Source organism: Typopeltis vanoorti, chromosome 14 (genome assembly GCF_054136105.1).
Source record: "Typopeltis vanoorti isolate ZY-2024b chromosome 14, IOZ_Tvanoo_1.0, whole genome shotgun sequence".
Classification (NCBI taxonomy): domain Eukaryota; kingdom Metazoa; phylum Arthropoda; class Arachnida; order Uropygi; family Thelyphonidae; genus Typopeltis; species Typopeltis vanoorti.
Genome location: NC_143562.1, coordinates 67812083 through 67825574, shown reverse-complemented (window position 1 = coordinate 67825574; position 13492 = coordinate 67812083). Strand labels below are relative to the sequence as shown.

The 13492-nt window shown below is 33.8% G+C and overlaps 2 protein-coding genes across 2 annotated transcripts in view; one reads left to right on the top strand and one right to left on the bottom strand.

Moving 5' to 3' along the window:
* Positions 1 to 426: 426 nt before the first annotated feature.
* On the bottom strand, positions 427 to 5103 carry LOC150099567 (cytochrome P450 4V2-like). The gene is made up of 11 exons (XM_090404496.1): positions 4909 to 5103; positions 4516 to 4628; positions 3888 to 3973; positions 3527 to 3717; positions 2904 to 2973; positions 2611 to 2737; positions 2292 to 2489; positions 1826 to 1999; positions 1454 to 1520; positions 1161 to 1340; positions 427 to 906 (listed from the first exon to the last, which is right to left on the bottom strand). The coding sequence occupies exons 1-11, from the start codon at positions 5012 to 5014 to the stop codon at positions 722 to 724; spliced, it is 1497 nt and encodes a 498-aa protein (XP_090260622.1). The 5' UTR covers positions 5015 to 5103; the 3' UTR covers positions 427 to 721.
* Positions 5104 to 8833: 3730 nt separating this feature from the next.
* LOC150099566 (uncharacterized) overlaps positions 8834 to 13492 on the top strand; it is a 37078-nt gene continuing 32419 nt past the window's right edge. Inside the window, exons 1-5 of the mRNA XM_090403460.1 lie at positions 8834 to 9112; positions 11857 to 11969; positions 12141 to 12226; positions 12373 to 12563; positions 12772 to 12841. Coding sequence (XP_090259586.1) covers positions 8917 to 9112; positions 11857 to 11969; positions 12141 to 12226; positions 12373 to 12563; positions 12772 to 12841 — 656 coding nt within the window. The 5' untranslated portion in view covers positions 8834 to 8916. The remainder of the gene's footprint in view (positions 9113 to 11856; positions 11970 to 12140; positions 12227 to 12372; positions 12564 to 12771; positions 12842 to 13492) is intronic.

The following is a 13492-nucleotide window of genomic DNA, read 5'->3' as shown; positions in this document are numbered from 1 at the left end:
TGGCTTTATATGCCATTGTAAGAAATCTATCAGAGATAATATAATTTGTTAAAGAAATTTAGATTTCTGGGTTATCGTCCTATGCATTTCACTGTATAATATAGTAAAGACACTTCATCTCAATAACTGTTGTCAACTTAATAAATTATCCCAACTTAGAGATAATTATCTTATTTGATTATTAAATAAATAAATACTATTTGTTTCTCCATAAATTTATTCTCTGCAATGTAGCTGTACAATCTCCAACAATACAACACAATCTCCAACAATCAAAAATCTCTAACCAATCAGATCTGCTTTATCTTCAACGAATATAATACAATACAATGTCTTCTTTAGCTGTATTTTAGAAAATTATAAATATGTATATCTTTAGATTTTTATTAAAATTTTATTGTTAAATAAGTATTGGAATATCCTTATAAACGTAACAGACTTTCGAATGCATTATGAAATACTCAAGTTTCTATAGCATTATAAACTTATACATTTCTTAGTCTTTCGTTGAAAGCGATTAATATGCTAATCCTTAATTCTTAAATTGTTGAGATGGCAGAATAACCAAGTAAAAAAAGAAGAGTAAAACCGTTTCATGAATTATATATTTAAGTTCATAAAATGTAAATTTTAAGATCAGTAAACTTCAACATAAAAATAATCATTCTATCTGCTATGTGTCTTCACATTATGTCTGTCGATTTGGAATAAGAATGGAAGTTTAGCTTCTGATGTTTCCAATTCCAAGTAGTCGTTCCTCAAAGTGAACCCTTACAGGATTGTAATTTCTCAGAATCAGTTCCATAAGAACGTAAACTTGATCCCTTGGGTCAAGAGAACGAAGATTATAACGACGGAGAATGTTGGCGACAACCGTTTTCTCCTCCATCATGGCAAATTTCTGTCCTGGAAAATATAAGACAAAGAATGAACGAAAGAATTAAATTTCGAATAATAAATATTCCGATTTATTATTCGAAATTCATGTGGCAAAGACCAAGGCTAACTACATAAGTGTATAACATGTACTGGATTACTAAGTGTTGTATCCTATAGGATTATGGGAAAACTACCATATGGTAGCCAAAATGAAGTGTATATGTGTCATGCATACTTTGTTCACAAATATGACCAAATATAATAACGAAAGGTTGACTTACCAATGCAGTTTCTTGGCCCAGCAGAAAACGGAACGTAAGCATATGGATTACGGCCTATGCAATTTTCAGGAAGAAAGCGATCCGGATCGAAAACTTCAGAATTCTTAAATACTTCTTCGTCGCGATGTAAAGCGAAGATATGCACCATGCAGTTGGTATCCTTTGGCACCATGTACCCTCCTGGAAAATTTGCATATATTTGCATCATTAACACGCAGTTAGTCACAAGTCAGGTATTAATGTTTTCGTAAAGAATGATATTGGAATAATGTGAACATTACAATTGATTTTACCTATGAGGGTGTCTTCGCAAAGTTGACGTCCAATCATAGGCACCGAAGGAAATAATCTCTGAGATTCCTATAATAATGAAAGAATTGTTACAAATTCGCAGTATGATTCTAAGTATCCATAGTCAGTTTTAATGTGTTTATTCTTTCCTATGAGGAACAAATGTATCTTATTTGGGATGTGTAATTGAAGATTCTTGTGTTTGTCTTAAATATATGCACTGCTTGCTTATATGCGATTGTAGAAATGCTCGCATAAGCAAATCATGTGGAATTCAGTTTAATTTAAACAGAAAATTGTAGAACAAAAAGGTGGGGGATATCAAATACAACCTTTCTTGGTAAGTAAAGAACATTGATCATGATTCAAGATACCTTTAGAACGCATTCGAGGTACTTCATTTGTCGTAAATCTTCCGAGGTGATCGATCTTTCAATGTCGTCCCCAAAGATGGCATCCAATTCGTCTTGCACTTTTCTTTGGATGTCCGGAAGTAGTCCGATATTATAAAGAGCCCAGCTAATACCCATCGCTGTAGTGTCATGGCCCTGCAAAACAAATTAATTATTGATACGTTTAAATATTCTGAAGAAATATCCCTATTATAAAATTACTAAATATATAACAATATGAATGATAAAGACTAGTACATGCATAAATATCAATGTACAAAGTATAGACATACGATGTAACCCCGTGTGAAGCATTCACTGTTCTGTAGTAGCAGCAGTAGTCATGAGACAAACATTGATCTGCATTTAGTTATCTACGAAGTGTGCTGGATCATATAGCAATAAGTGTGGAGAAAGTAATCAATCTAAAAAAAAAAATTAAACTTACTTCGAACATGAAAGTGTCTACTTCCTCTCTAATATCCTCTTCAGTGAGTTCTTCATTATGCACGTGATGTTCTAAGAGGAGATCAAGGAAGGCTTGTCTCTTTTTCAGAAAACCGGTTTGCATATCACTGTTCATATGATTCATATTTTCGCTATTGTTTATTCGATTCAACAAATCTTTCTTTTTTTCTTTTATTACCTTTAAAAAATGAAGATCTTTTAGCAGCATTCTATGGTTTGAGAAATAGAAGATTAAAAGGAGTCGTGAAATTTTAAATATACCTACAATAAGTCATTGGCAAACAGTTCTTGGTACTCACTTTCATGGTAAATTCATGTAAAACTTTCAAAGTCTTTCTATATTTCCTTCCATCTGGCAAAACTTTCAGCAAGAAGTTATTCCACAACCAAGGTCTAGTCAACCTGTGCATAATCATATTTCCAGCCCTGAAAAATATAAATACATCACTAATTTATAAGAAAAGAATGAAGAATAAAATTATTAGTAGAGTAAAACGGTCTGCTAGAAGTATAATTCTTTATTCTTTTCTAATTCGCTTTCATATATTTTTGGTTTTGTAGAATTAAGCGAAAACAACTTATTACTACTTACTCGTAAACTGCTTTCACATATTCGGAATCACTGTTCTCTTGAGCACCCACGTTTACACCCATAGCAGACTCTAAAATAAAATAAAAAAAGAACTATCTAGTGACAGTTTATCAGAATTAGATTATTTAGGAATGTAAATTAACAACGATTGTAAACTTCTTACAAATGGAAAATAAAAACTATATTTTCTAATTCGAGAAGTTATTAAAAGATATCATTTGATGAAATCAATGTCCGATATATATTTACCCTAGATTGGTTGAACAATTTATTAATTTATAATGTCTGCTAAACAGATATTACACTGACTGCATTGTTGCAAGCTAGCAAACAAGCAAATAGACTAACAATGTTGCACGCACGTGATTCACGTATGATGATGATGGATAATGATGTGATGCATAGAATTTCCGAGATCTGCTTTCATTAGGATGATACCACATGGCGTGGTATCATCCTAGCCTGCTCAATTTACAAAACACAATACTTCAACGACTATTTTACCAAATTATATAATAAACATGTAAAAATCATAAAAGTAAATTCTTAAAATGTCTCTAAATATCTGAAATAATTTTTTTGAGATATTTAAAGACTTTTAGAGATTTTGAGATATTTCTTACCGCATATTATATCCAGAGTACACATAGTGACCATCGGCACAATGTCAATATAATCCTTGTTGATAGCAAGCTTCAGCTTGTTCACAAAAATCATCGATTGCTCGTTAAACACTTGAAGAAAATCTTCGAGAATCCGGAAGTGAAATGTTGGGGTAAGAAGTTTTCTTCTCGTTCTCCATTTATCACCAGTACTGCAAGAATAATTAATGATTTATTAATAATAATAATTTCTCTTTAATAATCTCTTTACTGATACAAAAGTATTTTATTTTTAAATTCAAATTACCCTTCACAACCGTCTGGTTCATTTTATTTATTATTGGGCTGTTGACAGAACATTAACGAAGTATGAGGTTATCACCTAGTTAGAAGTCCAGTTCCCAACCATGGATGCGCCAGCCGGTAAAAAAACGCCTTGTCCAGGATGGTATTACTGCTGAGTACAGCCTACACATAAAAACAAAACAAAATCCCATATATTAGGATGAAGTTGGATTTTTTCTATGTTTATACAATGCCTAAGTGTCTAAACTTTAACACTACTGGGGTTGCTGGAGACGCTGTTAATAGGAATGAGATACTATCATTATTATGTGGCAAATTTTTGCACTGAGAAAGAAACTATCGATGGCAATATCATTTGTATCAATATTTTAATTATTATTATTATTATTATTATTATTATTATTATTATTATTACTTGACACCTCCAGGGAGTCCAAAGACTCATCAAGGGAGGATATCTACTCTACAACTCTGTCTCTACCACTCAAATCCACCAACGGACAACCACCAACGCCATCTACCGCCCATCACCACCAATTTTTTCAAAATAAAATTTCGCAATTACCCAATCCGAAGTCTTCATTTTATGAGAACGATGATTTTAATATTATTATTATTTACTTTAGGATTATATCTGACATTTGATGGAATGGTAATGGGAACAGTTCGAGTACTCTGTCGGTCTTACTTGTACAAACACTTACCTCCATCGTTTCAGCCTTGTAGATTGCTACCACGGGTTCAGCACCGATTCGAAACCAATACACCTTATCACGGCTGTACAAAACAGCAAGTCCATTTATTATTTGTAAGAGTACTGGAAGGAGAGGAAAAAAAGTTATCTCCATATGCACTAAGGATAAGAATTATATCAGAATTATTTGTTATTACTGCATTGATCAATGAAGTAGCGATAGCTTTCCCCATGCCTACACACACGCACACGCATAGAGAGGACTAATAAATTTAAATTTTTACGGAATTTCTCTATTTTCATCACCTCTATTTCACTCTATGGATTTCTGACCGGTAGCTCTAATGTGCAGTGAATAAACAAAGTTGAATACCCGAATAATATTTAAAATTAGGATACTTACTAACGTTCGGATTAATAAGATGGGCATATTTGAACACAGGGTATATTCTCGTTATATGACCTAAAAGTCTTGGTCTTGTCATTGGTCCAGGAAGTTTTGAAATCATCCATAACGCTCGAGCCTTTTTCGAAATCCACCTGCTTATAAATACTGAAGCAATAATCACCAAACATGTCCATACAGTAGAAAACGAAACAAAATTATGCATAAAGGTCTTCATTGCTACCATCTTTTTCACTAAAGTAACTCCGCTGTTGAAAATTATGGAACAACAGAACGCACAACATTAATGAATTCAAAACTGAGTATATTTCAAAGGGCAGGCGACCGATATATCGATACAGTCAGAACACATGATATCAGTAAACTTATCTCATTATCATGATTTCCATCAACAGATAGCAAGAGTTAAATTGCGTTCAAAACACCGATCCGTTATTCCAGGCCAATCCTAAAAGTGGTGAACTGATATGATAATGTTTTCCTTAAAAAGATCATAGCACGTGATTATTTACGGAGGCTGTAGCAACAAACTGCAGAAAATTATATTCAAACAAACAAAAAAAAATTACCACAGTACTTGAAAAACAACCTACACAAACACTATTAAACTATGAGGTTTGTACTACTCAGATTGACAATTAATAAATACTTAGCGCTGCCTAAACTGGCATAATCTGAACTAATTTCTGGGTATAGCGTAGAGCACTCCGAGATCTCGTGATAAATAAAAAACGTGATTTGAGCTTGATAATAGCATTGAAACCTTCATTGGAAACAATATTTAAACAGCTGTGAATCAGGTATTTCAGTGAAGGTGAGTTGGTAGGGACGATTGGAGTAGGGGGGGGGGGTTTATACACGTACCATGAGACGACGTTATGACAATACGGTGCGCTTTGAACAAGGCTGCACAAAATGAGCCATGAAAATGGATAGAAACGTTGTTATACAATCCATGAATATTTCAGAGAAGAATAATTAATGTGACATTATTATATAATGTTATCAACAGATTTTAGGTCTAAGCTTTAAATTATTGACTCTCCTGCTCATATTCCCAATGAGACTAGACAATATAAACAAACCAAAATACAGAAACCATTTAGGTATTTTCTTTACAATGTAGGCAAGTGCAGGGGCGGACCAAAAGTCAATAAAGGAGTCTGAAGTTTTAATAACTTTTTTAAATATTTTTTTGTTTTCCTTTTATTTTTATTTATTTTTATTTCTTTTATTGTTATTTATTTATATTTCTTATATTTATTTCATTTATATTTTTATTTTACAATGCCATTCTAAATTTAAAACAAAAAAAATAAGGGAGTTATTAAATATTGAAACCCCCTTCGTGATTTTCGGCCTACCCTGAATTATTGGGAGTTATTAATAGCTGTGAATGCATAGTCTCACTTCTTTCTCAGATCACCGTATGGCGCTCTGCTTTTTACACATAATTTTAGTAACAGTTCAGTAAATAAACAAATCATCTTTAATATGATAATTATTTCTACAAATTTCTACAAATTATTCTCAGCAAGTTGTAGAAATTTGTCTTCTGCAACATGAAACGAATTATTTTGTACACAATGAATTTTATAAGATCTTGTCGAAAATAAAACCCAGTAAGCAATGAGTAAAAAAATAAGTAAAACTTTCTTGCAATGTAGAATTGCCAGAGTTCACAACTATTGATCTTCAGTCTACTAATACATATATCAAGGAGTCCATTGTAAGATGTAGATTGAATCGATACGTTCTATTTTTCAAGTGATGGAAAATAGAGGGAATGCTAGAACAACATATCAAGACAATAGTAAAAGGTACAGAATGTGATCAGGGCTGATGGAGATCCCCCGGCTCTACTCAGGTATGAATAATTTAGATTTCTCCGAAGTACAGTGGTAATACACTCCAATGGAGAGCAATGCGTCTCCCTGTTGCTTCCCAAACGTGTTCTATGAGGTTGAGATCTGGGGAGCGTGCTGGCCACTCGAGTCGATTAATATCCTTGGTCTCCACAAGTATCTCCACTGTGCGTGTACGATGTGGTGTGGCATTCATAAAAATGAATTCTTCACCTTCAGCGCCACTGAACAATCGAACATGACGTTGAAGAATTTCGTTGCATTATCGATTACCAGTGATATTCCCTTTTTCCAGCACTTGTAGTTAAGATGCATTCCTTAATCATAATGCCTCCCTGGACATGATCCCAACACCGCGCATCTGTCCCTTTCAAAAAACATTCTCGTGGTAAGCACTACTTTCACGCCAGATCAAGTGTCGTCTAGAATCGGAGGAAAAATTAAAAGGACTCACATCTGCAAAAAGTATATTAGTCCATAGTGTCTTGTCTAATTTTTATGGATACACCACCATTGAAAACGTACTCATCGATGAGCTGTGGATAAAGGGATGCCTGTTACAGTCTTTGGGGTGTATAGGCTTACTTGTCGCAGATGTCCTGGCACAGGTTATCGAGATATCCGCGTACCTGTTCCTGAATGAAGCCGATTTGCAAGATAACCTTCCTTCATGCGTCGATTACTTTTTGCTGTTGTAACCAAAACTCTGTTCTTCATCCTCCGTGGTAGAACGAGGGCGAACTCTTAGCTAACATCAAGAACACATTCATCGGTTTCAAACGTGGTCCAGAGCATGGATACAACGCTATATTAGATTCAAACCTGTTTGGCAATATCAATAACTCTTCGGCCTTCTTCAAGCTTTCCAATAATTCTTCTGCGCGTGAAATCATCTAGATAATGTCTTTGAGACATTACAAGACATCCAAGTTTGCAACTTTATTCCTTCACGAAAAGAGCTTCCTTCCTTTCTTCAGTCTTTTGCATTTTATCCTGTTGAGTGCTACCACGTGATCCTTCTGCATGCGATTCGAAAATCCGAATGTGTACCCACGTGCTACTCGAAATCATCAGTTATACAAAAATTACCACAGATTCGTATGAATGTGCGGTTGTATTCTTGAGAAATAGTGTTCGTTCTTAGGTTTTGGACATCAGTGTAATAATTACACTGGGTTGAAATAAGAATCCCAATTCTTATTTCTTTCTCTAAGAAATCTTAGAGAAAGAAATAAGAATTCCATCGAGTTTCATTGCTGATTGAAACTCGATGAGGCATTCTCACCAAGTTTCAATCAGCAGTGACAGCAAGATGCATATACGCATCAGGTTTATTGAGTCTCCTTTTCGAACCATTCAGCCGATTGTGTATTGGCTTGTTGGATTGCACAATTCATAACCACCCATTTCGCTGGCAACTCGCTGAATCAGCATGTTGCTGGACAGAGGACTTCAGTCAGCCAGATATTTTTGATTGTTGTACTATTTTCGATGCGCTCTAGAGGCTATCATCCTTTCACACCTAAGAACATAGTTTCCATAACAATTTCACCGTTAAGTCTGCTATGTGTTGTTATCATGTGAACTGTGCTCGGGCACTCATAGTCTACATGGAAACTTACAGTTTTTCGCAGTATTCACTTACCACTTTTAATACAGTCTGACCATGCGCATAAATTCGTCTCTGAGGAAATGCTGCATTCTCTAGTTAAGGGATGCTGCAAACGTTGGTTACTGGAAGTGATTGTTGCCATAGAAACACGAGCACGTTTTTTTTTTTTTTTCCCGAAATACAAACAAAACGAAGACATTTTATAGACTGTGTGTAGAAAACTGGAGAAAAAAAACTAGAAAATACATCAATAAATAAAATGTTTCATCGTATAAAAAAATTTAATGTAAAGTATTTAAAAGCTTTATGTGCGTCCGTGTGTGAGTGTGTGTGTTGGTAATAGCAATTTAATGTTTATACTCACGATATTCAATATCCTTTTTCTCTGACAAGAGATTGTGAAATCAGATGTTAAGTGCTTTATCTCAGATCAAAAGACGACTTCGTTCGTTGCGTTCCTAATTTTATTTCTGAGATAATTCAGTTAAAATAAACTCCAAATCTTATTATTCGTTCGAGCAAGTAACCATGAAGGATTTTCCCTTTGTTCAAGCGTTTGTCTGGTTGTTAGGAACATCCATTGTGGTTATTTTGATCTCGAAAATTTGCCACTTGCGCCGAAACTGGAAGCTGCTATCGAAAGTACCAGGCCCTCGACCGACATTTTTTCTTGGCAATATTGGAAGAATACCTGTAAAGCAAACAATTCATCCAACGCATGTATGTAAGTATACTTCTAACAAACCATTTGTATTTTTAATTAAACAATTAATTTAAACTGTAATTACTAAATGTATTCTGTTTTGGGAAACAGAATTGTTCGCTAAAAAAATTGAATTGTTTTTCTTGAGCTTACATTTTGATACACTAGATGTCGCTTCAGTTATCCTAAATAGTCTTTAATGTCAATTTTTTCACATTCACATAACCTTACATTGCTGAGTATTTTATGTGGTAAAAATAAATATTTTACATTTAAAAGATGGAAATTCGTTCAAACCTCGTGTTTTCTTTATTATTTACATAACTGAGTCTCTCTATAACTTATCTTGGTAACCTTGTCGCTACATTTTGAAAGACGTATGCATTTTACAAGTACATCGTAAATGATAGATAAGACTTCTTTTCTAAAGTAAGAGGTCAGTTTTCATCTCTGTTGTTGCATCAGGTACAAAGTTCAGCACCTGAACACGAAGTTCATTGGATACCTCTCTCTCTCTCTCTGATAATATTACTATTTTACTGAATTTTCTCCCTACTTGTATTTATAAACCCACATTCAAAGAACGAATGTATTAAAATATTTTACATTTGGGCATTTAAAAAAAAATTCCTTCGATAATTAAAATAAAGAAGAGCCTGCCTAGAGGCTTTAATTTGTCATAATAAATGAATAAATTAACTGATATGAAAAGCGCAATATAAAAGTTCTTCGATGCCAAGGCAACTTCGATGCCAAGGCATCGCAAAAAAAAAAAAAAAAACTTTATCCAGGAATCCGTATGTATTGAAGAATTTGAGAAAGCTCTTCTCTTCTTACTGTTACTGCTTTGTCTCTGAAAACCAATAGTTCGAAAAGCTCTTAGGCTGGTGAAACCTTAATCAAAAGCACTAATAAATGACGAATATGCGGACACTTGGGCCGAGTCTGAGTCTTTTAAGTAGTAAGATAACAAGATAACTCTTAAAACCTTACGGTTTATTACCATAAGTCCTCTTCAATTTTCAACCTTTTTTTTATTTCAAATTCAACTGTTTGGCTATGAAATTAAATGGATTTTAATATTCTTTATTTTAAATTTCTGCACTTCTTTTCAATATATTATAAATTAGTTTATCGAACTTTCTTAAATATTTAAGAAACAAAAGCTCCCTTAAAAGCTAATTTATATTTTTCTAGACTAAAATAGTGTTAACCCATATGATCTATATTGTCTGCATGGGCCATTCATCGTTGGAATTTTTACAACCATGAGGTATTAACTTCGGGCTAAGTTTGAGTGGTTTGTTTTCTTATGAATATTTCATTTCGTCTCTTCTATTTCCAGTTATTCGCACAAAGAGTAAGTAGGAAATCATAAATTGTGAAGTTCTCTCAGGAGGTAGGCCAATAATACTAATAGCAACAACAAATGCATTTTAATTTGGGGAAAAATTGGATAAACGACATTCTCTTGTAAATACAGGTAACCCTTGCTTAACGCGGCGAAATTAATTGCGGCAATTCCTTGATATACGCGGCAAGAGTTTTGATTAACGCGCCTTTAAATTTACCACTCAAAAACCTGTAAGCCTCGTGGTGATGATGTCATTCCTTCCACGCAGCCGTGCTCTCAGGAGCCTAGTGCCAGCCAGTTACTTCGCTGCCAGCATTAAGAGTGGGTGTATTATAAGCTCCAGTTGTTCTGCTGTACATATTTACAAATGATGTTCTTCGTAAATTTTACAGCTCATTGATCATGTCGAAGAATAAGAGCAATCCCACAACCGGGTCATTAAGTGAAAAAAAAGAAGAGGAAAGTAATTACCTTAAATACAAAAATTTATATAATTAAAAGATTTAAATATCGTGAAAATGGAAGTAAGATCGGAAGCGAATTTCGTTTTCACGAGTCTATAATACGGACTATTTTATCCAAAGCTGATGAGTATTGGCGAGCAAGGTAAAGTTGCATCTACATCTGCAAGTATGCAGTGCACACGTAACCGGAGTGCTATAATGGTTGAAATGGAAGATCTGTTGATTGTTTGGCTGTAAACTGCAAAGGAGAATTCCAGTTAGTGCCTATAATATCATGGCCAAAACTCCAAGCCTGTTTTCAAGACTTGAAAAGACTAAATATAAAGACTAAATAATTTAGCTTTCAAAGCTCTTTTGCTTTTATAAAACGCACCTGGTCATCCAAATTCCCTTAATCATCTGTATGATAATGTGAAAGTTTTTTTTTTCTTTCACCAAATACGAGATCATTGCTACAACCCATGGACATGGCGTCATTGCAACTTTCAAAGCCTATTTTCTTAAAAAGACATTCTCAAAGGCAGTAGAAACAACAACGGGAGAAAATGGTATTACGCTCTAAGAATTTTGGAAAAAATTTAACATTAAACACGCAATTAAAAACATTCATGGCTCGTGGGAGCAAGTGTCTTCTAGCTGCTTGAGAACTGTTTGGAAAAACCTTTTGCCAGAATGTGCTAATGACTTAGGTTACAGTGATTTTGATATACACGGTAATATCGAAGGATTAATTAACCGCGTTAATCGAGGGATACCTGTAATCTTATTATTTCGCATTTACGGTAATTATATTTCATACATTGCGAAGTGAATTAATGGAAATTAATGATTCTTTCGACGAATTAGCATGCACTGGATTATTTTCTCTATGTCTATTATAATATTCTTAAACATCGTGATATCATTACTGAAGTTCCGATGATATAATACGAAATCTTTTCAAATAGATCTCTTTCAGGGTGCAATGGCGCTTGCAGTGGAATTCCGCTCTGAAAGGATTTATATTTTCTGGTTGAGCTGGAGTCCATCAGTGGCTATTTTCATGCCAGAAACTATGGAGGTAAAATTAATCTAAATTCTGATTGTTCAAGTGTTGGAACAAACTTAACAAATAAATGAATAAATCCATCAGAATATATAATTGATTGCTTTCTACTGAATTATACAAAAAATTCAAAATTTGTTTCAATTGTTTGTATAAATCAGTTTTTCCAGGTCGATTTATTTTCAGGAAATTCTCAGCAAAAGTTCTGTCCTTGATAAATCCAGAGAATATACGATGCTCCATCCATGGTTAGGCACTGGCCTTTTGACCAGGTAAGAAAACGTTCAACTTCTGATATAGTGTTTTTTTTTTCAGTGCTTTGCTCCAAAATAGGACATTATTTAAGCGATGACATCATTTTACCAGTGCATTGCAAGCAACCGATATTTAAAATCGGCTCGTATTTGTTCTCTTTTAGCACTGGAGATAAATGGAAGTCCAGAAGGAAGATGTTAACACCTGCATTTCACTTCAGGATTTTGGAAGAGTTTTTACCAATCATGAATGAACAGTCATTCACCTTGATAAAGAAGCTGGAGGAAGCATCCCAATCCGATTGGGTGGATATTGTAAAATACGTAACTTTGTGTACGCTGGATATCATATGTGGTAAGCGAAGATAATTTTCGATGGTAATACGTAAGTTTAAAACATTCGGGTAATGAATTGTATGATGCACTAAAATAAATATTTACTCAAAAGAATCAAAAACAGGTAATAAAAAGAATATTTTCAACTATAATGCAAAATAAGTTCTAACATAAATGAATTACGTGATTTTAACTGACTAATTCAAGGATTATATTTTTAATTTCAGAATCTGCCATGGGTGTGCACATCGCAGCTCAGAATAACACGGAGTCGGAATACGTCAAGGCTATTGCAGTGTGAGTTATTTTATAATGTTTCGTTATACAATAACAAGTAAAAGAATTATAACTAATTAAAATTGATAAATATCACATATTTGGTGAACACTCTTGTTACAAAGGGAAATGCAAGAAAAAGACAAACTACTTGTAGTTTCTCATATTATTAGTATAATTATTACTTATGAATAAAGATAAACATTTATATTCAGTACATAGCTGAGTACTATAATGTGTAATCACTTTAATTCAATTGTTATTATCTTTAATAAAAAAAAAACATTCTTTTCTCTTCAGATGAATAATATAAGTAACATCGAACAGTGGTTTCCAAACTGTGCACACCGGCGCCCCACAGCGTCATCACACACAATTTGTGTGTAATATTTTTTTTCACACTACTAATAAGTTTTTAGGACACAAATACGCATTAAGTAGTTTGAATGTAAATCTTTAATAAATGGATCTGTTAGGTATTTCTGGCCACTCACTGTAAAAATGACCAACGAGCAAAGGCGCCGTTCACAGAAAAAATTTGGGAACCTCTGAGATACAGAGTGAAAAACAAATGCTCTCTGAAGCCATCATATGTCACAATCTTTTACTATCTAATGTGTGCCACTGACGCCGTAAATGACTTTCTCCTAATTGACCGAATTTTCTGTTTAC

Bases quoted from the DNA above. Each gene is read 5' to 3' on its own strand.
- LOC150099567 (XM_090404496.1), bottom strand. From the start codon at position 5,014: ATGATTTCAAAACTTCCTGGACCAATGACAAGACCAAGACTTTTAGGT. The intron at 3,718-3,887 runs GTGATAACCTCA...TTATTCTTGCAG, and splicing joins GGAACTGGACTTCTAACTAG to TACTGGTGATAAATGGAGAA. The intron at 1,521-1,825 runs GTATCTTGAATC...TCATTATTATAG, and splicing joins ACCTCGAATGCGTTCTAAAG to GAATCTCAGAGATTATTTCC.